The 27,545-nt window shown below is 39.0% G+C and overlaps 2 protein-coding genes across 3 annotated transcripts in view; one reads left to right on the plus strand and one right to left on the minus strand.

The window, feature by feature from the left end:
* On the plus strand, positions 1 to 24,986 carry TRIM23 (tripartite motif containing 23). Of its 2 annotated transcripts, XM_040579317.1 has the most exons (11): positions 1 to 141; positions 1,057 to 1,219; positions 12,448 to 12,569; positions 13,378 to 13,656; positions 14,270 to 14,452; positions 15,005 to 15,220; positions 16,244 to 16,378; positions 19,578 to 19,707; positions 19,824 to 19,934; positions 21,366 to 21,490; positions 21,842 to 24,986. In XM_040579317.1, exons 1-11 carry the CDS (start codon positions 40 to 42, stop codon positions 22,019 to 22,021), a joined length of 1,746 nt encoding a protein of 581 aa, XP_040435251.1. In that variant the 5' UTR covers positions 1 to 39; the 3' UTR covers positions 22,022 to 24,986. The 2 variants fall into 2 exon arrangements, with proteins under 2 accessions (XP_040435251.1, XP_040435252.1); XM_040579318.1 differs by lacking the exons at positions 21,366 to 21,490; positions 21,842 to 24,986 and adding an exon at positions 21,169 to 21,358.
* Positions 23,146 to 27,545, minus strand: part of PPWD1 (peptidylprolyl isomerase domain and WD repeat containing 1) — a 17,212-nt gene continuing 12,812 nt past the window's right edge. The window contains exons 10-11 of the mRNA XM_040579316.1: positions 27,227 to 27,409; positions 23,146 to 26,211 (exon numbers count right to left, since the gene is read on the minus strand). Coding sequence (XP_040435250.1) covers positions 26,068 to 26,211; positions 27,227 to 27,409 — 327 coding nt within the window. The 3' untranslated portion in view covers positions 23,146 to 26,067. The remainder of the gene's footprint in view (positions 26,212 to 27,226; positions 27,410 to 27,545) is intronic.

The raw sequence follows: 27,545 nt of genomic DNA on the forward strand, positions 1-27,545 counted from the left end.
GGGGCGGTGGCCGCGCCGCTCCGCCCCGCCCGCCGCAAGATGGCCGCCCTCGGCGTAAACAAGGTCGAGGCTGGTACCGGGCAGGACAGCGGCCGGGGGCCCGGTAGCAGTGGCCGCGGCCCGGCTAGCGCCGCAGTGAAGGTGAGACGGGCTGTCCGGCCCTTTGCACCGTCTGGCTCGGCCGCTGCCGAGCGTGGCAGGGCGTTGCGGGGTTGCGGGCCGGCACCACCGGGGGGAAGGGGAAGCACGGCTACGAGGGGTCTTCAGGGCAGGAGTCGTCCCCTGAGGCGCCGGCGTTCGTCTCGGGCCGGGCCGGGCAGCCGCTTCCCTGGCCCTTTACCGGCCTCGCCCGCCCGGAGCCGCGGCGCTGCGCGCTGCTCGGAGCGCGATGCGGGCGGGAGGCCTCTGCGCAGCGCCGGCCCCGGCCGCAAAGGGCAGCGCTCTGCAGGGCGCGGGCGCGCCGCGCGGGTTAGCAGGCCCTGTCGTGGGGAGCGTCGGTGGGGTTTGGTTCTGGTGGTTGTTTGGGTTTTGGTTGTGGTGGGTTTTTTTTTCTAAATGACGATCAATTTTGCTTCTTATTAGCCGTTTAAGATGTTCTGGTCCCCTCCTGTTTGCTTTTGCTACCCGGATGCTGTGTTTGCAGTTTCATAAATGGCTAACTTGGTATGACTGACCTTGTTATATGTATTAGCTACGAATGGAAGCTTTCTCCACTGGCTCATAGCCTGCTTTGGCAGGGTCTTGCCCTCCCTTTCCTCCTCCTGTGAGGACGTTTCTACATACTTAATTGTGCTGCTTGACTAGTGGACTTCTCTTGTGGGAGTTCATTAAATGAAGTGCGCAAGAACTTCAGGTGGGATGCTGAAGAGTTAAAACGTTCTGTTCCTGTCTTTATTTTTTTAACAAATCATTTATATTATCGTTATTTGGGTGTACAAAGGAAAATTAATGATTCGGTTTATCTGCTGTGATTGCAGGAACTTCTGTAAAGTAAACTGCGAAGTTTTGCTTTTTTTGTCACATCAAGACCAAATATGGCCTCTTTTTAAATTATAGGTTCTTGAGTGTGGAGTCTGTGAAGATGTATTTTCTTTACAAGGTGACAAAGTTCCCCGGCTGCTTTTGTGTGGCCATACTGTCTGCCATGACTGTCTTACCCGGCTTCCCCTCCATGGCAGAGCAGTTCGTTGTCCATTTGATCGACAAGTTACTGAACTAGGTAAGAAGATGTAAGTCTGAAGTTCTTAAAACCTGTCAGCCAGGGATAACTAGAATATAAGGCTAGATATAGTTTCTGAATGCTCCACTTAGTGATATGTCCAAGTAATGAATGTGCAGTGTTCCTCTTCATTCAGAGAAGCACTGTTAAGCATTAGTAAAATAGATGTCTTAAAAAAAGAAAGTCAAGACTTTATCTTCTTGAGCCTGGGCTTGCAAGCTTTATACCTTGAAGTCTTTTTGCACACCTGTGTTTACAAAGGGACTACTCTGTGTTAAACTAGCATCTAAGGGATCCTGAATGAGTTTTCTGTTGTCCTAAACAGTAAGTAAACCGTGCAGTTAAATGGGTAGTTTCTTTGATGAGCAGATTTGTCTGGGTACATGATGAAGTGATACAGAGGGAAGTATCAGTGGTAACAAGCCTGATTTTTAAAATGTACAGTAATTCTATATATGAAGTAACTGACAGCAGCAGGCTACCAACAGGAATTTCCATACTGTAGGAGGGCCTGCAGACAGGATTTGAAAGGATAAGGTACAGCTTTTATCCAGCAGTGGTGGTTTATTTTAGGCAAAAGATGACCCATGCTTATGTTTCCTTCGGAATAGCAATTGCCTGTTTAACATAGGGTTACAGAGGAAACAAGTTATCAGAAGAATTTGTACTGAGAAGGACTTGTTAATAGAACTGGCTCCAGCATGGGGGGAAAAAAGCTATTGGAAGAAGGAGAATCATCAGAGAGGGAGATCTGTAATGTGGTAATCCATGAAAGAAATATTTATATATAGAATATGCTAAAATAAGAATTTACTTTCTGGTAAGTGAATCTGCTAGATTGCAGATCAAATGGAGAGGGCTATTAAGGCACTCTTTGGATGCTTTCATGGAAATAGGAGTCAGGAAAAGAAATAATCAGTCTCATATGAAAGAAGGGTTTATTTTCTAGGGGGAGGGAGTTCATAAGTGTGAGCATCATGAATGACTGCTAGTCTAGAAGATGCGGTTAAAAGGGTCATGATTTATTTTACTTTTTACCTATGACTGTACAGCTGCGTGAGATTTCTTGAAGTGTGCTTTTAAGGAGGAGACTGTTAGAGCACAATATTCAGTCCTACTGTTGTGAAACATTTCTGTCCAAGACCACTGCTTGTATCTTGTAAAGTATAAGTACCATTTTCATTAAGATGGGAAACTTGTCACTTCTTAATTTTTATTGGTCATTTTTTTCCCAGCTATCTGAAAGTATCCTATTATATTCCTTGTGGATTTCAGGTTTAAGAAAAATGACGCTTTGTAAAAGCACCTAAGGTTTTTTCATCTTGCATAAGAAGAGGAGCTTCTGATGGAACATAATGAAACGTTATTAAACTCTTAAGGCTCCTATAGATAGGAAGTGGGAAGAAAAGCTTCAACTTTTGAGTCCAGGATAAGCTAGTAGACTTGTGTCCTGCTGGCTAGTACTAGAAAGAAGGATTATATACTGTGATCAAAAACTGATAGGTAGAACATTTTAGCAAAACAGCTTGGAAGTAAAAATAGTTCTGTGAATGTAAATAAAAATGTTCTGTCTGGGGATTTGAGTCGGGGCAGAAGAGGGTCATAGACACTTTTAGTCTTACCATGTCCATAACAACTGCCTTGAGAAATATTATTGCTTTCAGCATGTAAAAATGGGATGGTTTGTGGAGTGCAGCTCATCATGACTCCTCTTTGAGGCATCTCTGCTTTTTTTGTCTTGCTCTGATCACTTGGCAGTTACTGCTGTTGGTTAAATTACTGCTCTTGTAGTTCTGTTTCCTTCTGAGAGCTCAGGAGTGGAGCTGACAGGGAGTCATGGCAACTGTGTGCCCAGGGAACTTCTTATCCTTCCCTCCCATTTCAGGGCATGCGAGAAAGCAAGCGCCATTTTCACCCATTTCTGCAACTGCCAATTCTGCCATTTAATGAAGTAGTCTCAGGAGGCGGTTTAGTATCTAAATCTGGGTTATAGGAACACTGCCAAGAGAAAGTTCTGTTGAAAGAGAAGCTGTATAATCAGGGTGTAAAGCTACCTGTGTTGAACAAAGTTCCTAAATAAGTAACTGTGGATTTTACACATGCTTTTAGTTGGTCATTTAGCCTGTACAGTTTGGATAAAGGTGATTGTTTTCCTTTGCTCTTACCACTAAATCACTTAATCCTATATTTGTCCAGGTTTTCCCAAGGAATATTTTAAAAGGGAGCTTTTTGGAAGAAATACTCAGGGATCTATGTATGTATAGGTATAGCTGTATTTTCTCCTTTCTGAAGTGGACACTTGGTTTAAATGTACTGGCATGTTGCTTATATAAACGTGTGTATGTGTGTATATATATATTAAAAAAAACTATGGGAAGGCAGGATTAGGGGTACTTTCTCAATCAGAATTTCTGGAAATGTGGAGTCTGCAAGAGAAAATTGACAACACCTCATTTACATGCTTACCAAAATATTCTAATAATTCATAAAACCTTGGTATGAGAGAAAATAATTACTAATGAATTGGTAGGACTAAAGCCTGCCCAAACCACGTGGTGTACCTGTTGAAAGTATGTGAGGTGTACATGTTGAAAGTATGTGATCAGTCTAGAGGTTATCTTCTACCTATCTAGATTAACATTCTTTAACCAAAAACATGTAATGGAAAATCTTTTTCAATTTTCAAAATTTTGAAGGAATATATTCTGGAGATCATGTTGACTCGGGCAGTATATTTAGGGGAAAATCTGGAAAATGGTCTTCATAGAAGAAGTCTCCTCTGAATGCCTTTTCATTAAAAGTGTCTTTATCTAGGAGAAGAGGTGAAACATTTCTTGCAAACTGCTTTCTGTTGTCTTCCTGCATTGGGTTAGTGGGTTGGTTTTGGGTTTTGGGTTTTTTTTTTTAATACATGTGACGTGCGGAATTAGACTCTATAACTCGAAAGTTATAAAGTAGGTATGTTTATTGCGCGCAGATGCACGGGGGATCGCTCCTCCACAAGCGTGCATACCCGAAGTGACGAACCATCCCACATTTATACAATGAAACAAATGAATATTCAATTAGCGCCTATACATATTTGTTACCTAAACCCCGCTTCGTATGTTAATTAGCTTATCAGTCCGTTTCCTGGAATGTGGTGGTCTTGCAGGTTTGTAGGTGATTCATGTTCTTGTGACCATCCCATCTTCTCCAGCAAGGAGACTTAGCACTCCCTCCCTCTAGATAGCATTTGAATGTCTCTCATCTTCTCTCATTCTCTTTTAAATAGCCCCTTTGTTAGAGAAAGAAGGGCAGGCGTCTCCCCGTCTCCCCTTTGTTAGAGGAAGAGGGGCAGGCGTCTCCTCAAAAACTGTAGTTGTCTCCTCAGAGCTGTGTGCCTATGTGAACAGACACCGCACCCATGACCAGTCACCATACCCACATTCCTGAGTAGACATATACAATCACAGTCGGTGTTAAGCGTCCCCATTTCACACTATTTCTCCATATCACATGGACCAATGAACTGTTGGGAAGGATGTGCTTATATAACAGCTTTGGAGGCTCTGGCTTTTGATTTTCAGCTGAGCAGCTCTGCTAAGGAAGCCTTTAACAGTTTATGGCTCAGGTGAGCTCTCCTTACCAACATCATTATTACAGGTCTGAAACTATTTTCTGTCATTAGAACTTTTTGAACTGATGTATGCACATGTTAGCATTCTTCCTGGAATCCATCCCATTGGTATTGTTTACATTTATATATTCTTTTGCTAGTGTTTGAGTACCAAGGTAAAACCTCAAAACATTGTGCAAGAAAATGTAGCTATAACATAACATACTCCTAGCTTTGTTCAGACATTTAGACAAAAGTTGCTCCTTCATTCCTTGCATTATTTATAATTCTTTTGCAGACAAGCTTTATTCTTTTGAAAGTGCATTTGAAAAGTCTGGTCTTTCAGTCTTAGCATTTTCATTGTCACTGGCTCATTCCTGGCTGGCACTCTTCCTGCTAGTCATTGTCTTATCTCCTTTTGAGAAGAGACAGTCATAGTCTGTAGTGGTTTTGTAATGCGCATGAACATCCCTTGTAGGCCCAAGGATGAGATCACTAGACTCATACATTTGCAATCAAAGCAGAATTTGAGCGAGTCCAAGAGATTAAATAGATGTATTTTCACGACTCATCTTTTAGTGTTTTTAAATGTAAAATAAACACTGGATCAGATGTGTCCAAAATGTGTGTCGAGTACGTAGTAATTTTGTAGTAGGTTTAGTGTAAAAAGAAGCAAAGTGGCTTTTTCTCAAATACACAGACTTTATGGTAGATGTGGTGAAATGAGACATTACTTTCTCTTGGTAATGCATATTTTATAGGGTGCTTACTGGTTATAAATTCTGGGTTTAGTTGGTTAATAGTTGATACATAAGTTTGCTTGTTTTTCTATGTAGTGCAAGATCAACAGTGCACTAACAGCGTATGGTATGTATTATCAAATCTCAAGCTATATAAGAAGTTAAAGGAAGGAATTAAAAGCATTTGACTTTGCTTCTTCTGACAGCTTTAAATTATGAACGAGAAACACAGAATAGCTATAGACGTATCTTTTCTGTTGGTGATATTCCAGTAAATTAGTTCTGCTTTGGATATTCTGACTTGGTTTTCTCTTCATGCTGACCATGTACTGTTTAAAATATAAGGTTAATATAATATTCACAATTAATATATATTTGAATAAAGATGGTACCTTCACTCTGTAAGATGGAGTCCGTGTCTGCTCCTGCGATGATCCAGATGAGATGAGGAGCCCCTCTGGGAAAATCCCCGTGGGTACCCTAGGGAGTACCCGCTCTCAATGGGTCCCGCAGCCGAGCAGAGGAGGTCCCATCTGGGGTGCCAAATTGATTTGAAGAATCAGTCAGCAACATGCAGGCGAGCAGAGGCTATCTTTATTCAGCAGCGCTGGGTGCATGGGGGACCGCTCCACCGAAGTCATGCACACCGAGGGGACTTTTCAGTCCCCCCTTTATACAAGCGACCAATAAATTGTTTATTCATTACAATTCTGAGAATTCATTTAAGTATCTTGCGCCTGCACAATGTCCTTGAGGAGTTGTCTCTGCGCAGACTCTATTCCTTAGCGGCCATGTTTAAAGTCTCCATCTTACCATGTTGCATGTACAACAGGGATCTAAGACAAAATGTCCCTTCTAAAGATAACCAACCCAAGGGCTTAGCAGTCTGTTATCCGTCATGTGGCAGTAAGGGTCCTTGGACATTTCCCGACTTTAACTAAACATAGCTGTGTCATCCTTTAGGTAAGTGATACAGCATTCACTATTCAGTTTAGCCACTGAGAATATTATGGTTGATGATTTAAACTGGAGGGGGGTTGGGTCAGGGAGGCATGCCTATGAAAGAAAGTTTTATGTGGGAAAACTGGAAGTTACATGTGACAATAAAGTATACAGTGTGGATGTGTTGATTCCTGTTCACATGTCTCTTCAGAGCTACTGTAGCATTGTTGCCCTCACTTTGGACAGATGTGGCATGCATCCTTGCTCTGCCTCCTCTGATGGGAAAGCAGTTGGCATGTGAGCATGCCAGTCTTCCATGTAATTTTGCCTAGCCATGTAATGCAGCTCTGCTATTTGAAACAGTACTGCAGGAAAAACATTGTCAGGCAGTAAAAGCACTTGCATGAATTTCAAGCAATTTTGAAGCCTTAAGATTGAAAGCCAGTCTCATTTTTCTTGTTTCATAGCTTCTGAAGTAAAAGACAACATTGTGGTTTAACCCTGGGGGGCAACTCAGCCCCATGGAGCCACTTGCTCACTCCCCTGCAGTGGAACAGAGGAGAGGACTGGAAGGGCAAAAGTGGGTTGAGACAAAGGCAGTTCAATAGGTAAAACAAAAGCTGCGCACACAAGCAAACAAACAAGGAATTCATTCACTGCTTCCCACTGCCAGGCACGTGTTTAGCAGTTTCTGGGAAAGCCAGGCTCCATCACTTGTGGTGGTTACTTGGGAAGACAGGTGCTATAACCGTGAACATTACCCCACTTCCTTCTTCTTCCCCCCCAGCTTTTATTGCTGAGCATGATGTTATATTGTATGGAATATCCCTGTGGTCAGTTGGGGTCAGCTGTTCCAGCTGTATCCCCTCCCAGCTTCTTGTGTACCCCCAGCCTGTCCACTGGTGGAGCAGCATGAGAAACGAAAAAAGGCAACCATACTGTGTAAGCACTGCTCAGCAATAGCTAAAATACAGGTGTATTATCGTCACTGTTTTGACCACAAGTACAAAACATAGCCCCAAACCAGCTACTATTAAAAAAAATTAACTCAGTCCCAGCCAAAACCAGTACAGAGAATAATTCTCAACAAGCTGAAGCTGAAGGTAGGAGAACTTGCAGATATTTTTGGATTTGGGTTTTTTTTGTTTGCTTTTGTGTGCGCTTCCTTGCAAACAATATTGTAAGAAACCTAGCTCTTAAAAGCATTGCCTTTTATGTAGTGACAATATTTGAACGGTGCTTGTATAATTCTACAAGGAGCCTTTATAGCAGTGTATACTCTCTGTGTGCTGCAAATCCAGACTCCTGTGGGAGCTGAAGTTCCATATTCTTAGAATGGTGAAAATGCTGATTATTCTCTTGACTGTGTACCAAGCTGAGAAGCAGTGGAACATGAGTATTTGGGATGGGTAATTAGCTTTGCTAGATGGTTCTCATAACTGCTTGCTGCTCATAATAATTGGCGTCTGTTAATTTGGAACAACACTTTCACTCTCATGATACATCAAAATCTGTGGAGTGTTTGATAAATCTCAGTACTGAGGAAAGAAGACTTAATGTCTGTGTAGGATCAGTGGGATGACATCTGAATTCCAGAAGGATACAAAGGGCACATGCCTACCAAGCCACAACAGGGCAGCATAATGTAGGAGTTGTGAAACAGCACTCTGGAGAACCAGATAACTCAGGTAGCCTGGGCTTTGTCTTTGGAAACATGCATAGAATGCAGCTTCTGTGCATTCATGTCAGATGCAGACTTAACACCAGATATGTGGACTGAAAATGTCAATAGTTTTTAGGCATCTTTGGGAACCAATCTCAGCCTCCAGTTGCTGTTCTGTGCAACTGGCTTATGAGAGGCAACCCAATTTTTTTCCAGGTCTGGTATTGTTTTCCAAAATTATGTTTTCCAGATCATGCTTGAAGAGAAGTGTAAATTGAATAAAGCAGTTAATTGAATTTAGTACAGAAGTTATGTATTATTTTTTTTACAGGTGAACAGCAGAAGTTCACTAAGTTTGGCTCATTCTTGTATGGGTATGTTTGCATAAAGTACAAAACAAATATTTGAATTACAAAAGCAGCATGCATATGCAGTTTTGTTCAGATCATGATGTTCTACCTCTAAAAAGTAACTGCATTAACCTCTTCCTGTCTTACAAACAGTTCAAAAGTTCCATCATAAGATAGAATAGTTGATTTTGGGTCTTACAGATTCTGTTTAAATACAAGGTGGTGTTCCCAGGCACCTTCTTAATTACGTAAATGTACATCTGTCACTACCCTGGGCACTGCTGGTAATGTGGTGCTATCTATCACTCTACTCAAAGCTACCAGACACACACACACACCCTCCGTTTCTTTTCCTGAAGTTAGCAGATTCTGTACACTTCAGTAAAAAATCTGCCAAAGAGGTCAGGGCAATGTTATTGGTGAAACCAATGTCCACATTTTGCCTGCCTTTCAGTGCACCGAAGTGCTCTGTTAGTATTCAGCAGAAATGCTGGATATAATTAAGTAATTTCTTGAGCTGGTCTTTGCTGTCAATTATGTTGTTTCAAGAGCTGGTAAAAATAATGTTACAAGATCATAGGCATTTGTGGGTTAATTCTGTGATATTTGTTAGGAAAACACGATATGTGGAGGTTTGGTTTATATACCTGTGTTCTACCAGCTTTGGTGAACTGAGCATAATAAAATCTCTGTGACAACAGCAGAAGAGCTCATCATAGCATTGAGGATGGAGGAAGAGCACATGCGCATGTCTTTACTTGACCCTTCCAAATTACACTTTGTTAGCAAGTATTAACACTCTCTACCTGGACTGACATGTATTGATATTGTATAGAAACAGGCTTGTTAGTGTCAGTTAGGGGTAGTTAAACTGATTCTAAACTGTGCAGTAATAAGGGCTTATGCAGTAATAAGGGCTTAGTTTGGGCAATAAACAACTTCACAAGTTGATCCACCTTGGATTTTAAAGAAGAAAAACCCAAACCTACGCACACAGCTGACACTCATTCTGGAAATTCATAGCGAATTCAACACTAAGCTACATCAAAAACACCTGTGTGTTCTCTGATCATCTATCCGAAATTGGTCATTCCTAATTTTCAATAGTAAATGTGATTCAGCAATGGTAGTCAGCTTATTGCAGTTGATCAAATATAACTTTCTAGATGTTGTGCATTGAGGAGATGCATACTCGATCCCTAAAAATGGCAAACATCCCATCTGAGGAATGTCTGATAGCATACTACTAAAATATGTTTGGTTTTTTTTCTTTTATATATAACAGCTCTGCTGAGAGGAAGTTGCTAGGTGCTTTCTGCATTACATCTAAATCACTTCTGAAGAGCCATGCCTTAAAAGTGCAGGAGCAGGCAATTTCAGAGTGTCAAGCAGGTAAGGCAAAATGCTGGCTTGACTAGGCAGGGATCTTCTAGAACTTAGGCAGAAGAAGAAAGTGTACAGACATTGGAAGCAAGGACAGGTGACGCAGGAGGCTACAGAGATGCTGTTCAGCACTGTAGGGAGAAAATTCATGTGGCCAAAGCTCGATTAGAGTTCAGGCTGGTCAGCACTGTGAAGGACAACAAAAAGGGCTTTTTAAAATATGTCAACAGCAAAAGGAGAATCAGAGATAATGTTATTCTGTTGTTTGATGTGGTTGGTCACCTCACAAAAAAGAATGTAGACAAAGCAGAGAAGTTTAATCCTGAGGTAATCCTGGTTATATATACACACTGGGGGATGAGAGGCTGGAGAGCAGCCCCACAGAAAGAGATCTGGGGAGTTGGGTTGATGACAAGTTCAACATGAGTCATCAGTGTGTCCTGGCAGCCAGAAGGGCCAACCATGTCCTGGGGTGCATGAAGCACAGCACGGCCAACCAGTCCAGGGAGGTGACTGTCCCACTCTACACTGCACTGGTGTGGCCCCACCTCGAGTACAGTGTGCAGTTTGGGGCAGCGCAGTACAAGAAGGATATCAAACTGTTACAGTGTGTCCAGAGAGGGGTGACCCAGATGGTGAAAGGCCTCAAGGGCAAAACTTGTGAGGAGCAGCTGAGGTCACTTGGTTTGCTCAGCTTGGGGAAGAGAAGGCTGAGGGGTGACCTCATCGCAGCCTGCAACTTCCTCAAGGGGGGCAGTGGAGGGGAGGTGCTGATCTCCTCTCCCTGGTGACCAGCGATAGGACACGAGGAGAAGGAATGAAGCTGCATCAGGGCAAGTTCAGACTGGAGATCAGGAAAAGGTTCTTTCCTGAGATGGTGGTCAGTCACTGGGACAGGCTCCCCAGGGAAGTGGTCACAGCACCAAGCCTGTCAAGAATTCAGGTAGTGTCTGCATGATTTTCTTAGTCATGTGGTTTAGTTTCAGAGACCTGTGAGGAGCAGGGAGTTGGACTCAATGATCTTTATGGGTCCCTTCCAACTTGAGATAGTGTGATTTTAATTCTCTCATTTGAGAAGAGAATGAGCCAACCAACTGAAGGGTGGCTTTGCAGAAAAGGACCTGGAGGTCCTGGTTTACCTGGTATGTTGTTGCAGCAAAGAAAGCGAACAGTATCTTGGAGGAACGTTGCCAGCAAGGCCAGGGTGGTGATCCTTCCCCTGTCCTCCGCACTGGTGAGGCTAGACCTAGAGTACTGTATCCAGTTTGGGGCTCCCCAGTACAAGAGAGATAATAGCTACTGGAGTAAAAGGCCTGTAAGACAATAAAGGGCCTGGTGTATCTTTCATATGAGGAAAGGCTGAGATATTTTGGGCAAATATCTCAAGGGAGAGTAAGACAGAACCAGGCTTTTTTCAGTGCGTCTGGTGACAAGAACTAGAGGCTGTGTGCACAAACTGAGGCACAAGAAGTTCTGTCTGTACATAAGGAAACAATTTTGACTGTGAGGGTAACCACACTCTGACACAACTTGCCCAAAGAGGTGGTGGAATCTCCCTCCTTGGAGATCTTCAGAAGCTGTCTGGACCTTAGCAGCCAGCTCTAGGTGATCCTGCTTGAGTAAGAGGACTGGGCAAGGTTATGTCCAGAGGTCCCTTCCAACCTCAACTAGCATGTGATTCAGTAATGACTAAAGAGTAATGAGCCAGTGCACAAAGGTGATCTCTTGAGGGACCTTTGCCTTCTGGCAGAGAAAATGGTTTTAAATTTATGATAATTATGCTGAGAAAAGTCAAAGGATGGTACTTTCTTTGAGAAGCAATGACTAGGGTTCTCGTATGCTACATGGACTATGCAGGTAGCATTTAGCAGCAGTCATTGGGATGCAATCCTGGTTTTGCTTTTCATCATGTTGTTTCATGTGAACTTCTACAAACTGAGGATGATACAGGAGTAGACACAGATTTCTGCTTTGCTCAAGGAAGTAGGAGGTATCTTTTTCGCTATATTAAATAGTGTATATGGGTCTTTCTGAATATTGTTTTAAATCTTATTCAGGTTTTTACTGGACTGAGATCTGCAGTAGGTGTTGCATTTTGTGATTCATGGAATATGAGGTTTGTCAGTGTAAATTCTTCAAAGCTTCCATTAGTAGAAATGTTCACTCATGTAGTTAGGCAAAATACGAATTTTTATGATAAAAATCAGAGTTTGTGTGTTCCTTGTAGTCCTTAGTTGTTAGCTATTGTGGATTACTTTATAAGTGTATTTACTGAGTTTTTGTAAATTTTTAATAATTGTGAAATCTTTTAAGCAGGAAAAATCTGCATAAATATTAAATAGTTCTGTGATGGAAGGAAGGAGGGGGTGGAAAGGTGTGAGCTTACAGAGAAAAAGTGATAGTTGTATCTCATTTTAGCTAATGTCACTGTAGTTAATGTGCTCTTAATATTTGTTGGAATCTCAGCTGTGGTTTGTGAAACTGCTCATGATGGTGTTTGCTTGAGGGTTTTTTTTACGTCTCCCCTTCATTTAACTCTTCCTGAAAAATAGGAGACTCTGGTGTCTGGGGCTTGAAAAAGAATTTTGCGTTGTTGGAACTCTTGGAACGGTTGCAGAATGGACCTGTTGGGCAGTGTGGGACAGCAGAAGAAGCCATCGGTCTATCTGGAGAGGTACTCGGTTTTAAAAAAAGCCAAGTTTGCTACATTTGCTTTAATTTATCTCTAGATAGAAAAGAAATATCAGTTCTTTGCCAAATGTGATTTCACTAATAATGCTGTTGTTTTCTTTCAGTATCTAGTATTAAGGCTTCAATAGTTCCATACTCAAATGCTAATCTGTACTGACTAAAGCAGAAAATTAAGAAGTATTGCCAAGCATACATACTATTTCCCCCTACTTTTAGGCATGTATGTTTTTTAGAAAAGGTTACTTATTTGGATATTGTAGTTATAGTGATTTAAGGACAGTTTTCTAAAATTTCTAAAAAAATCTGGAAACTCTTCCTAAAGCCTTCAACTCTTCTTAAGTAGTTCCTTTTATTTATTTGATATCACTACATCATGTGACAGTACTTCACTATGAAAACCATTTCAGTATTAACAACTGGTATGCAAGAAATATCATGCAGTGTCATTCTAGGAATAGGTAACTGTCCTAGATGTTTTGTCTGTCTGTAATTCTTTTCTCTCTAATGATTGCTTTGGAGGAAATGATTGGAGTATGAATTTTACCCTCTAAACCTTTACAACTTAGACTGAAGTTTGGATTTATGAAATCACTGAACACTTCTAGAATAATTTATTGGAGTTGACTATAAAGGAAAACGTATTTTATGTAAAAAAAAATTATTGAGAACTTAGTTTTCAAAGTAGTCCAAATACTTACTAGTTTGTAACTTTTACAGAAAGTCTGTTTCCAAGCTTGTATGGGATTAAATGTTAACAAATTCAGCATTGTTTTTTTTTTTGTTGTTGTTAGAGTATCATTCGTTGCGATGAAGATGAAGCCCATGTTGCATCTGTGTATTGCACTGTTTGTGCCACTCACCTGTGTGCAGACTGTTCCCAGCTTACTCATTCTACAAAGACACTAGCGAAACACAGACGCGTACCTCTTGCTGATAAGCCTCACGAGAAGACCATGTGCTCCCAACACCAAGTGCATGCTATTGAGTTTGTTTGTTTAGAAGAGGGCTGTCAGGCGAGTCCTCTTATGTGTTGTGTCTGCAAAGAGTACGGGAAGCATCAAGGTCATAAGGTACTGCTAATAATCTGTTTCTAGTTACGCCATGGGGCGGCTTGCATAATTATTTATCCAATTAAAGTATAAAAGATTACCAAGAAAGGAAAGTAGGTTCTTAATATGTCTTTATAGATGTATCTTCATACTGTTCTTTTGCTTTCCCTGCATTTCAGATAACTACCATGATAAGATTACAAGAAAAGAAACATTATTTCTAAGACCACAATAAGTTACTTATGTATTAAGATGGACAGTGTCTTTATCTGATGCTTTTCTGAACTTCTCACAACATTGAGTCATCAGTTCTGAAAATTGTTTTCATTATGCGAACACTAGGTTCACCCAACCTGGTGCAGTCTAACTGCCCTTCTTTTTTTGTAATTGATGGTGGTAAACAGGCAGATTAGTATGTTTGTGTGATTGCTAGATGCCTATCTCAGTCTCAGCATAATCTGTAACTCCTGATTACATTTTAAATTGCAAGATGGTTATAAATTCTTACTTGCCTTTCCTATATATATATACACACACATATACGTACACACATATATATTAAATATGTAGTAAAATGGAAAATATTATTAAGGTATTTATGATTGATCTTTGATATGTTGCTTTTAATTAATAGCATTCTGTCTTGGAACCAGAAGCAAACCAGATTCGTGCATCCATTTTAGACATGGCCCACTGTATAAGAACTTTCACAGAAGAAATCTCAGATTATTCCAGAAAATTAGTTGGAATTGTTCAGCATATAGAAGGAGGAGAACAAATAGTTGAAGATGGAGTTGGAATGGCCCATACTGAACATGTATGCTTTTCTTTTTTTTCCCACATGCACAGAATATTTGGTTTTTAATAACTGAGATAAGAAATTTCTTTGAAAATTATACATAGGTTTTATAAGACAAGACCGCAAGTTCTTATCTCTACCAAGTCAGTATTGAGATTTAAACCAGCAGATAGAGGGGAATTTGTAGTTCATTGCAATGTTTTTAGGCTACATGACAATAGGGAGACAGTAGAGAGGGCTGTATAAATGCTAGTACAGTACTGAAGTACTGTGACAGATTGCATCTGTTCTGATCAGGTGCTGTGATAATACTGAGGATTTTTTCCCTGGTCATTTTTAGATATCATTTAGATATCATTTTACATACAAATAACCAACTTGATTATCAGAGTAACTTCTTGGAGGATCTTTGTCTTAAAGCTGATAAGACTTTCTGTATAACAGCACTTGAACTGTGATGTAGCCAAGCAGATATGAACATAAGTTAGAAACTGGAATAAAATGAAAAATGTACTTCTGGAATCAACTGGTGTCCTTAATCCTCTGGATCTTCTGACTGCAACACTGTAGGTACCAGGGACTGCAGAGAACGCTCGCTCATGTGTCCGAGCCTATTTTTCTGATCTTCATGAAACCCTTTGCCGTCAGGAGGAAATGGCTCTTAGTGTTGTTGATGCTCATGTGAGAGAGAAGTTGATTTGGCTTAGGCAACAGCAAGAAGATATGACGATCCTTTTGTCCCAGGTTTCAACAGCTTGCCTTCATTGTGAAAAGACTTTACAACAGGTGGGTTGGCAAGTGAGCTGTTAACGTATGTCAAGATAGATGGAACCGCAAATTAAGTTAAGGCCACAAATGAAAATATTAGATGGTACTCTGCATTTTTATTTACTTTACAATGTTAAAACAATAATTATACAACATGAGACTGAAGTATTCATTACAAGGGGGTGTTAGACAAGGATAGTCAGTACAAAAGCGTTCAAGTCCTCCAGTTGCTGGAAATTCTGTGGCATGGTTATCTTGTCTGGAGTAATTTCTGGTTATTTGTGAGGATAGTTGAAAGGAGAGATGAAATCAAAGCAAAAAGCTACAAGATTTATGGGAAGGATTTTACAGTGTCACTGTAAACACCAGTATAAGTGTTTGAAGATAGTTGTCATATGAGGCTGGTAGGCAAAAGTGTTTTAGGACTAAACTTCTGGTAGCACTTGTAATACAAGTAATTGAATATCTTAAATGTGTGAAGAAGTAAATAGTGTATGTAGCAAACAGTAAACAATGTGGGAAATTATTTTAGTAATGTGTTTGTAGTTTTTAAAACTTTGCTTAGACCTAGTGTCCGGTTGCTTAGTCAGATGTACTTTTTAACTATGCAAATGTCCTCATCATTGATGGGTGGATATTAATCTTTTCATGTTAATTGCGTTGCCTTGTGTTGCTGTATACTGCAAAGCAGCTGCTGTATTCAAGCTGCTGAAATGATAGTTGAATGATATATTATTTTTATATTACATTACTGTCTCTTGTTATTTATATTCTTATTCCTACAGGACTAAGAAGGCTCAAAGAAAAAGTTTTTTAAAAAATGCAGAACTATTTAGTATTTATTAGTATTAAGAAAGAATGACAAAGCCTTCACATTTGTACTGCAATTTTAAATAAATCTATTTTGTGAATGTGAGTTTCTTTAACTAGAGTATTTCTATTGAAAGTGATGCATTTCCAGCCAATATATTTACATTGTGTTTAATTATTTTAAGTAAGTTACTAAAGGAAAAGCATGCTGTTGTTTTTTTGTCTGTTTAGGATGACTGCAGAGTAGTGTTGGCCAAACAGGAAATTACAAGATTGCTAGAGACATTACAGAAACAGCAGCAGCAATTTACAGAACTTGCAGATCACGTACAGCTGGATGCTAGCATACCTGTCACTTTTACAAAGGTATTCTTAATTTCATGAAAGTACAGCTATCCACTTTATGAAGTCTCAAGTGTAATTTAAAAGAAAGCAAGAACTATGTATGTTCATTATGATGCTGTATTTGTTGCAGCAAATTTAGGCAGTTCAGTATCACAGCCACAGTGTCTTACCCTATAATGAGTACCGTCTGGTATTTAAGCAACAAAACCAGTGTGGTGTTATAATTAGTGTGAGAAACATTCATTTGACATTGACTCCATCAGTCAGTAGCTTTGTTTGAACATGAGCTGCTTTCTTTTAAATACGTAAGATACTATTTGTGAATTCTAGGGACACCTTTCCTTGGAAACATCCATGATTTGTTCTACATTCAACTCAGATCAGGAATCTACCCTTTATTTTTCCATGTATTTTGGCTTTTTCATGAGGACACATAACTTCTGCTGAATGTTTATTAATATTTTGTTTTCTGAAAATTGCACACCTGTTTTTAAATGCAATAATGCTAGTAACTTTCATTTTATTATATTAAAAATAATGTATTTCTTTACATTCATTTATTTGTCTTATAGTTGCTTTGTATTCACTGATGGCTTAGACAGTTCATCTTCTAAGTTGTTTTTTTTCTTATTGCTTTATATATCTTTTCAATACCACCTATTGTTTGAGAAGAGTGAAATTATTTGGAGTTTGAGAATGGTGATACTTTCCGCATAGGAGAGTAAATAAGTTTGAAACTTTAAAGAACAAGAAGTACTTTAATTTATGGGGTTTTTTTTGGTTCTGCATGAGTGAAAGAGTAATAGGAACTATTTTTGTCAAGAAGAAACTGAGGATTTAATTGTCGCTGTTGAAGCCTTTACTGTAAAGGAATGGATGCTTCCATGGTGACTGTCCCAGTCCTTGTTGATACCAGAAATTCAATTTCTTTTAAATACTTTGCTCTGTAACTTCAGTATATTTGAATTTCCATGTAATAACTGCTTTGTCAGATCAATAAATGCAACATTTTCACTTCTGCCCCTCCCTGATTCAGCAGAGATCAGAGTTAGCAAGGTCAGGGAGAATGCTTCTGCAAACTCCCAATGCAAACCCATAAATGAAGCAGCATTCACATTTCACCGTTGATGAGTTGTATACTGTGTATTCAGAGTTAATTGACGCTGCCATCTCACAGGGCTGAGTCAGAGATGCATTGTGGATGTCTGGTTTTGCCTTTAGGAGCTCTTAACCTGATTCAGAAAATTTTGATTGCTAATTTCTGAGCATTTGGAAAGAGAATGGTTGCAGCCACCTAAGCTGTGATAGTCAGCTGGACTTATTAACTGAAATAGGACCCAGAAGTCTTCCAGTGCCTCTTTACACCTCAGTTTTCTTTAGAAAAAAATGGGTCTTTTGTTGCTTTTCTCCTGTGACAAACTGGTATTTTTATGAAATCTTCTGAAGCTTAGATGCCGCATTTCAGACATGCCAAATCAAATATCATGTGTCACAAAAACTGCAGCAGCCATAAAAAATTAAGGTGAAGATAATTACTTCATTTTCTTACTTTTTATGTTTTCTCACTTCTTACAAAATCTAAAGCGTTCTTTATATACAATGGTTTTTTAGAATACTTTTTGCTGATGGCCACTGTTGTGACTTGTAGCAAGGCTTGCTGTATCTTGAAAGGTCTGTGTTTGACAACAGATTTCAGACAGAAATAAAATCTTCAGAAAATGGTAAACTGTTATTATATCACTGAAAAGGTCTTTCTCAGGAACTTATCAGGCATCAAAGGCTGCATCCGTTATAAAGTTTTAAAAGCATTTCAAACAGTACCAGGTCAGAGGAACATTCCATATCTAGTGAATATTGTGGAGATTTAAGGAGAGAGGGAGAAGTCCTTTGCACTATTGAAAGTGAGTAGATTTTATTCAGATTTTTTTATTTCACTGATGATACAAAAAATATGGATAGTGCTGTTCCTTCCTTATAAACCATCAAGGGAAACACCATGTATAAAGCTCTGAAGGGATGGTTTGGAGAATTCTAGGACAAGATACTGAAAATCTTTCAAGAAATATGTTTCTATATAATAATTTTTTCCCAGATGTTGTTAATATAGTGTTTCCAATGGATTGTTACCTATGTATTTGTGAGGACTTTGACCGAATAAGGTTGAAATGTCTTCATGTGCTTTGCTTGTTGGCAAGGAAATGGCCCCCAGGAGTGTGATCTTTATTTGAAGAGAGAGTGCTATTTTGTCTTGGTCAAAGGAGGGCAGTGGCTGTGGAGTGTTATATATGAGAATAGCAATTGGTCGTGTGTTGTGGTTTAACCCTGGCTGCTGACTAAGCCAGACACAGCCGCTCGCGTACTCCCCCGCAGTGGGATAGGGGAGAGAATCGGAAGGGTAAAAGTGAGGAAACTGGTGGGTTGAGATAAAGACAGTTTAATGGGTGAAGCAAAAGCCACATGTGCAAGCAAAGCAAAACAAGGAATTCATTCACCACTTCCCACGGGCAGGCAGGGGTTCAGCCACCTCCAGGACAGCAGGGCTGCATCACACATAACGGTTACTTGGGGAGACAAACGGCATCACTCCAAACGTCCCCCCCTTCCTTCTTCTTCCCCCAGCTTTCTATGCTGAGCATGAGATCATATGGTGTGGAACAGCCCTGTGGTCAGTTGGGGTCAGCTGTCCTGGCTGTGTCCCCTCCCAGCTTCTTGTGCACACCCAGCCTTCCCACTGGCAAGGCCTGAGAAACTGAGAAGTCCTTGACTTGGTATAAAAATTACTTAGCTACAACTAAAAACATCTGTGTGTTCTTGTACTAAATCCAAAACACAGCATTGTACTAGCTGCTAGGAAGAAAATGAACTCTATCCCAACCAAAACCAGGACATCATCCTACATATTTATGTGTATTTACTGGTGAGAGGGAAAGTGATTAAGGAAATGGTACCAGAGATAAGTAAAGAGCACTTACCCATGAGTGTTGAAGCAAGTATGGCAAACTGCTAACCCTTACCAGCACCAGGAGTACCCAAGAAGACTATCTTCAAGTAAACCATAGTTTATTGGATATTTTAGTGTATATTGTTGCTCGAGGTGATTGGTGGTTGTGCCTTGTATTTTTGGAGTCCATCCATTTAATGTTAAGATAAGTGTCTTAAACATAAGGATTTCCTAATTGAAATTTCCTAAATTTGCTCTTATGTTTGCCGTTTCTTCCAGGACAACAGGGTACATATTGGACCAAAAATGGAAATTCGGGTTGTCACTCTAGGATTAGATGGAGCTGGGAAAACAACTATTTTGTTTAAGTTAAAGCAAGATGAATTCATGCAGCCAATTCCAACAATAGGTTAGTAGCCACAATTTAAAGTAATGATTTTTCTGAATGTTTGACTTAACTCTAGAATTTGATTATTTTATATTCATACTGAACAAGACTATATAACTTCAGTATTTTTATTCTAGGTTTTAATGTTGAAACAGTAGAATACAAGAATTTGAAGTTTACTATTTGGGACGTAGGAGGGAAGCACAAACTGAGGCCATTGTGGAAACATTATTATCTCAATACACAAGGTAAGATGTAATACAACTTTTAAACTGTATTTTGTCTTTTAGCTTGTATTTCAATGCCAGAAAGGTTATTAATAGAACTAATTTATAACTGTAGAAAATTGTTCATCTAATGCAAAGTACAGCTGCTAGGTTCATGAGCTAAGAAATTTTAATCCAGTTGGTCATAATGTCTGCTGCATGATAAAGGTGCATTCTCTAAATCCATTAGACAGTTCATGGAGCCAAACAAAATTAGAATCTCAGAAAAACTTGTCCTAGCTGACAACAAACAAGGTGCAGTGTTCCGAGTTTGCATAGTGAGAAGTAGTACTTGCCAGGTATGAAATTTAGATAGCACTTGAAATGAAAATACTTAGCCTTTAGGAGCCTTCAGTTGGCAACTTAAAAAATTCTACAAAGTTCTGTAACTTCTGACTTGGTGTTGAAGTGTAATATCTGGTCATAGGCTAGATGACTGATTCTGAAAACACTGATGTAAATGGTGCCAACTTAGAAATTCATGCTGTTCTTCTGTTAAGTCTGAATGAATTAATGAATAAATTGGAAAACAACTATGGAGATTTATCTGAAATACTTAGGAATGACAGACGTCAGTTTATGTGCTCCACTTTGTGCATTATTTCAGCCATCATTGCAAACTTGAACATTTTAAATTGTTCATCTTTTGAAACTGTCAAAAATTGCATTTTGGGATTTCTGTTGTCCCCTTAAAACTTACTGTGTAAATGCCAGCAGCGTGGAATCATGTCTGCCTCGAAGAATTGTATGTTGGAGAGAAATCTAAGCAGTTAACCTGGTGCATACCTGCAGTAATTTTTGTTGAGTTTTGGTTTTGGGAGTTTTTTCATTGCAAAAATCTGTAATGACTTTAAATCCTGTCCTCTAGCTCTGCCTCCCTGACTGTCCATTCTTTCTGGCATCTTGGTTAGTCCGTGTAGTGGATGGTAAAATGTACTATTGCTGCCTGGGGTCCATGACAATCTTCTCTGGTTTGTGTAGTCTGTAGCTGAAGGCAGCTGTGCTGATTTGGCTGGACTTGCAGATTTTACAGCCAGTTAAGGGAAACTGGAACAGTCATGTGGGAGTTGATCGACTATAAATGGATCAAGAAATGGTTTAAACGGAGATACTCAATCCATACATAGTAAATCTGCGTTTAGACCTAAGTACTTAAAATAACACCCTTTATGTTAGACTAGGCAAAAGACTTCAGACTTTTTTTTCCTTGTTTTAGGATGAATTTTAGATTTTTTTCAAAAGTGCAGAGATATGTAAGGCATTTCCCAGTCCTGGATTTGAAATTCAAGTTGCACACTGCTAAGAAACTTCACATAGAATACTGCTAGAACAGAAGAATTGTGTAAGTTGAAAGCTAATTTTACAGAGTTTATATTTAAATGTGTGTAAAACATTTCTCTCTGTCTTTTTTAGCGGTGGTGTTTGTTGTTGATAGCAGTCACAGAGACAGGGTCAGTGAAGCACACAGTGAACTTGCAAAATTACTAACAGAGAAGGAATTGCGGGATGCCTTGCTCTTGATCTTTGCTAATAAACAGGTACTTGTGATTTTTTTCACTCTGTTAGTCTTTTCCTCAGTTTGTGTATCAAATTCCGACTTTCTGAACCCACTGCTACGATAAGGGAATTGTAATGTGGAAATCATAAAACGTAGATGCTTTCTTTTATGTTTAAGGCTGGTAAACTAAGTTATGCTAGAATGCTCAGTGGATTCAGCAACCAGTTTTTGGTTGATGGTAGCAAGTAGTAAATGCATAACTGTTTTGTTTGGCTTTTGTGTTTAGAAAGCTTTTATGTGATCTGTAGCTTCAGTCTAAGCCATCAGTTAAAAATAAAATGCTTCAAACAATACAGAAGAATAATCAAGTCTTTGTATCTGACTCCTGCAGGATGTGGCAGGTGCGCTTTCAGTGGAAGAAATCACAGAACTGCTGAGTCTCCACAAGCTCTGCTGTGGCCGTAGCTGGTATATTCAGGGTTGTGATGCCCGAAGTGGTACAGGACTTTATGAAGGATTGGACTGGCTGTCGAGGCAGTTAGTGGCTGCTGGTGTCCTGGATGTGGCTTAAATTTTACAGGCTGTAACTTAAGGCTGTAGTTTACTGTTTTGTCTTGTTTGCACGATTAAGGATTTTGTAGCCAGGTGTGCTGTCTGAAAAGGGGACTTTATTTAACTTGGTGGTTACAGAAAAATGTAGGTCTTTATCTTAGACTGGATAATTGGTTCGGTAAACTTGTGCTGTTATAGTGTTTTTGAAATGTGATACATTTACAACTAGTGGAATGGACCCATTACAAGGGTGCCTTGATCTCTTTTGATTAAATTAAGTTGTTAAAATTTAAAATTCTTCCCTGATAAAATATGCATGGGAGTTCACATAATAATTATAACAAGTTTACAGCACTTAATTGGTTAATTTTGAGTTAGTTAGAAATCCTTTTCCAGGAAACTATTCCAAAATCTGTCTCAAGTTATTAGAATAGCCAGCTCAGTCTACTAGTCAGAAGTAAATGGTTCTACTCTTTAACATCTAAAGAATGCATTCACTTCAAGTTGGCATTGAAAATTACATGCAAATACAATACAAAAGGAAAATGTTTTGCCCATTATTTATTAGCTTCCCTGTTTGTTACTGGAAGGCAGCATAACTGGGCAAAGAAGACTGAGAATTAGGTGCAGCTTTGCAGGGCTAGGGGGCTGTGGCATTGTTTAGCCAGTCATTTTCTAGTTGGGGGGGAGGGGTTAGTCAGGGTTTGGTTTTTTTTTGTTTCTACACATGCTAAACTATTTATGGATAGACTATAGTGAGACTGAGGTGAAAGCATTTTGTGCATGCTTGAGGATGTAATCTACCTTTAGAGATTAAACTTGCTCCTCAAGAAGTCAAATGAAATTAAAAAAAAACTGAAAACTTCCTAAAGAAGTGATGTGGTGCAATGTCAGTCCAGCTCTGTACTCTTATGTAGAAGTCATGCTTCCAGATTAAGGTAGTGGCCTTAAAATATTCAGTAACACAATAGTATACACTAGTTCTAACCCTTAGAGAAGAGCAGATGCTAAAATGTGATATAAAACTTCCATAATAAGATTTTCAGTTCTTTCTGTATCTTTTACATGGAACTATCACCAGTGCCTCTATTCTTGAAGATTACTCATTCACAAACCTGTTAAACATAGGTGTAATGCTGTTTAAATTTAGGGAAGACTGCAACGATTTAAGGATGTCTTTTTTTATTATTATTTATTTTTTTTCTACATATGCAACTGCTAACAATTTTATTTGTCTGGTACATGCACAAGAATGTTGTGCCCTCCTTTTCAAGTGTGCAGCATTGCCAATGGAAGAAGCCATGCCATGGACCTCTTCGTGTTGCTAGAAGAGCTACAAAGAGCATGGCCAATATATCAAAACTCTTCATCATCACTTTCCTTAATGGAGCACAGGTGAATTAGGAGAACCAGACAGTGGAATTGAGCAGTGTTTTTTGCAGATGGGAGATATTTTTGCCACACTGAAAATCATGTTTATCTGTGACAGCTGTGAACCTCACCTGGCAAAGGAAATGTATCCAATTATCTGTGGCTATGGCTTTTATTGTAATACTACCAATTTTATGTTTTCCCACTACATACCATAGGTAAAGCCAAGAATGTATAAACAAATAATTTAGTACATTTGCACTTTTTGTCAAGAGGAAGCAGTTAAGGTAACTACTTCCTCATAATGACATCTGCCTGTAGTTTTCTCTTGTTACTTAAATTTCCTGTAAATGGTGATAAATGCAGCTTCAGATTCAGCAAGTCTAATGACTTGAATAGTAGCTGGAAGAACACTAAGCTTTAAATTAGTTAAATGTTTGTGAAATGGGTTTCAATGCCAACATATGTACATAGGCACTGAGAAGGGGTATTTGCTCTTTCTTCAGACAAGCTGATAATTTTGGAAATTATTTACAATGAAGTTGTAAGTTCGGTGCACCTACCGAACTAAAAAAATGTTTGTTGCTCCCAGCCTGTAACTTCTTGCCCAATAGACAGTTGGCGGCTCTGACTGGAGCACATGCTTAGCCTGTACTGCAGAGAAGCCCCAGACCTAGTTGGGGCTGACTGTCCCTTTGTAGTTCTTTTTAAAATAAGAACAATTTCTGCTAAGCATTGTAGATACCTCTTCCTGGAATATATTTAACAGAGAAGACATGCATTCTTTAGAAAAATCTTAATTATGAATTTTACTTTAGCTGGCTTTTGCCTCAGTTATACAGGCCTCTCAGTATAGTTCCCTTCGTTCAAGGTGACCAGTTTGGATTTTTTGTAACATTAGAGGGCAGAGGAGGAATTCTCACTAGTGCATGTTCTCTGAGTACAAAGGCTTTCTTGTGACACATGTAATGCCACCATAAAAGTGTTGTTAAATGGAATTTATTTAAGATGGATTGAAGTAACTGTGAAAGTGTTGCATATGTCTGTGAACTCTTCAGTGTAAACAGGTACACTAAGAAGTTTATTTGTATTATAAATCAATACTACATATAAACTGCTTCAGTTACAAATTTTAAGCTTGTTTTACCAGTTTTACTGAACTTTAGTTTTCAGTGTACTGACTTTGCAATATGTAATTGGAGTATTTCCTCAACTAGAACTTACTCAAGCATTATTAACTACGAGGATTATTTGAAATAACTTCTCACAGGATGTTGACCTTAATTGTGAAACTGAGTAAATACATCCAGTGACTATGTTGTGGCTTTCTTGAAAGAATCTCAGCTCAAAAATAGCGTGTCTAAGCTAACTAAGAAATACCAGTTGATACGGTTTTACTGTATGCTATCTTCAGATTTCTTGTGCGCTATGTGGTACATGAGGAGTTTATTGTGAGATAGCTCTTACTCTGAACTGCTGGGAGGAGGTGTGGATGTTATGTAAAGGCTTCTTGAAAAGGGCTCTTTTAGTGGAAACAATTAATGAGCTGCTGCAATTCGAGTTGTCCAGAAAATAAATTCTTTTCAATAAAAGTATCTAAAATTTTGCGATTTAAATAAACTTGTCTTTTTTTTTAAGGTCATCTCAGAATTGAAGTGTGCTACATTTAACTTACTGTAGCATTTTTGTTATTAATCCCTGAAGATACCCCTTTATCTCACTGAAGATAACCTTCTCAGTAGTAGCAGCTTTTGAGGGACTGAATCTGATTAGCATGCATCACATCTCATTTCATGAAGTCACCAGAACTGTTGTAAACTCTTGAGTCTTGTACTAGTGCAGTGGTGTTACGTGGACATAATGTTACTATAGAGTAAATGTAAACTATCCAACATAGTAACAGGACCATATCTAGCCCCAGATTCACAACAGCTTCAGATGTTGTATGAGCTTTCATTGAGGACGGCACCAGAATCACCTGCTGTGAGCTTAAGTTGAGGTGATTGCCATATTTGTAGGACTTCAGGTAAAAATGAAGGCAGAAACAGACTTCCTAAGCTAAATAATGAGAAAGCAAACCCTGAAAGAAAAAAAAATTGGCAGTGCCAAAGAAGTTGCACAGGACTTTGTATGCTGGCATTCCAAGAGTTAACCGTTGCTTTTAGACACAGAAGACACAAACACAACCATTTTTAAAGGACAGAGGTTGATTACACACTTTGTCAGAACAAACAGTATCATAGCAATCCAATTTTTCATGCATGTACATGTGATTGAAGAGTTCACTCAGTTTAGGATTTCTGACCTTTTTCTCTGTCAAAGATTTCAATACTTTGAAAGGGATTGATTAGATATAAAAGATGCAAATAAGCATGAAAAATTTACAAACTGTTTTATAAACATTATCCTGAGACATCGTGTACTTTTTTTAATATTCAGTTTTGCATAGAAGAGATGCAAGAAAAACAGTAGACTTTGTAAGAAACGTGTATGTTTTTACTTTAAAATATGAACTTACCAGAAATACAGACTTAGGGCACTTTAGGTATATTAAAAATAGTAGAACTGGTGATTGCTCTGTCCTGGCACTTATATCTAGGAGTTACCCAGAATGTTTCTGTTCCTTCTGGGTCCCTTTTTGGGTCCCACTGTGCCAAGTTGTTTCTGCTTAAGCTGGAGCCTTCAGCTCCTAACTTATTTCACTGTGATGTTAATGATGCTGATATCCTCATAGGGCTTGTCAGTTTTGGGATTGACTTTTACATTTGAGATTCTCTGAACAACTTCCATTCCTTTAGTCACCCGTCCAAACACACTGTGCTTGTTGTCTAGCCACGGCTGTTTGAGGGCACAGGAGAAGAAAGAAAAAGCATATTAAAATAGAAAGCAGCATGCAGGTTAGGTACCAAACCAGAAAGAGACTGACCCAGAACAGGTGTACATGGATACATTTTATATGTTCAGGCTATGAAACTTAACTCCGTATCAATATTAGCATGAAAGTAAATATTAGGCTACAGGTAATACACACTCATATGCAAGTAAACTCAGCTTTTCTATTGTTTTCTTCAGGTACTACAGAGGCCAAGTTCTAGCAATGCAGTAGCACTTCACAGTTTATTTTAAAGTGTATTCTCAGTTCACAGAAATGCTGTTTCAGTCTATTTCATGGTACTTTCACAACTAAACAGTAAGTGCCAGTCCAGAATACTACTTAATTCAAAGTCACATTCATACAGTATGCCCACTTTGCAATCTGCATATAGGCACTGATGTAACTTACTAAGCCTCAAAATTAAGGTAAATGGGTGGTGTTTGTTGGTTTTTTTAAAAGATACATGACTTTGAAATAAGTGCTAGAAGAATGCAGGTTTTGTAAGTGGCACCTTTAAGGATTTGGTTTATATCTGTTAGATTCACATACCAAAATTTTTTTTAGCTGTGAAATTGTATACAGATCAAAGGAAGTTTTCAAACCTGAATACTGCCTTCTTTGTATAGCTGCAGCTAGGTAATATTAGTCATCCTAGCACCATATTAAACCATTATATATTAATATAACATACTCTAGTAACACACAGCTGCAAACATGCCTGATGTACTAAGAATCTGATACTGCCCTTACTCCAATTAAAGGCAAAAGGCCTCCTGATCGCAACTGACAAAATACTTTTCTATTTCTTAGATGGTGAAGCCTACACAGTACACATTGTGCACAGCATTTATTTGTGAAATAAAAAAGAAAGGATTATTTAGATAGTACTAGTGTGTTCCTTTTTCCATCAGAAAAAAAAATACTTTTACTGTCTAGTTAGCATGTCAGACCTTAAATTGAGCTTTTAATACTACTTACAGTTGGCACTACTGTTATAAAAAACTGAGATCCATTGGTATTTGGTCCTGCATTAGCCATGCTGAGTGTGTATGGTCTGTCATGTCGTAAAGTTGAATGAAACTCATCTTCAAATTCTCCTCCCCAAATACTTTCACCTCCCATTCCTGTACCAGTTGGATCACCAGTCTGAATCATGAAACCCTGCACAGAAATTAGATGTTATGACGTCGTCACACAGAATAAACAAAAGGGGTTTATGTGAGGTAACATTTCTTTCAAGCTTGCTTCAAACCTTACAAAAAAATCTGAAGCATTAAAATGCTGTGGATAAAGGACA

Source organism: Falco naumanni, chromosome Z (assembly GCF_017639655.2).
Source record: "Falco naumanni isolate bFalNau1 chromosome Z, bFalNau1.pat, whole genome shotgun sequence".
Lineage (NCBI taxonomy): Eukaryota > Metazoa > Chordata > Aves > Falconiformes > Falconidae > Falco > Falco naumanni.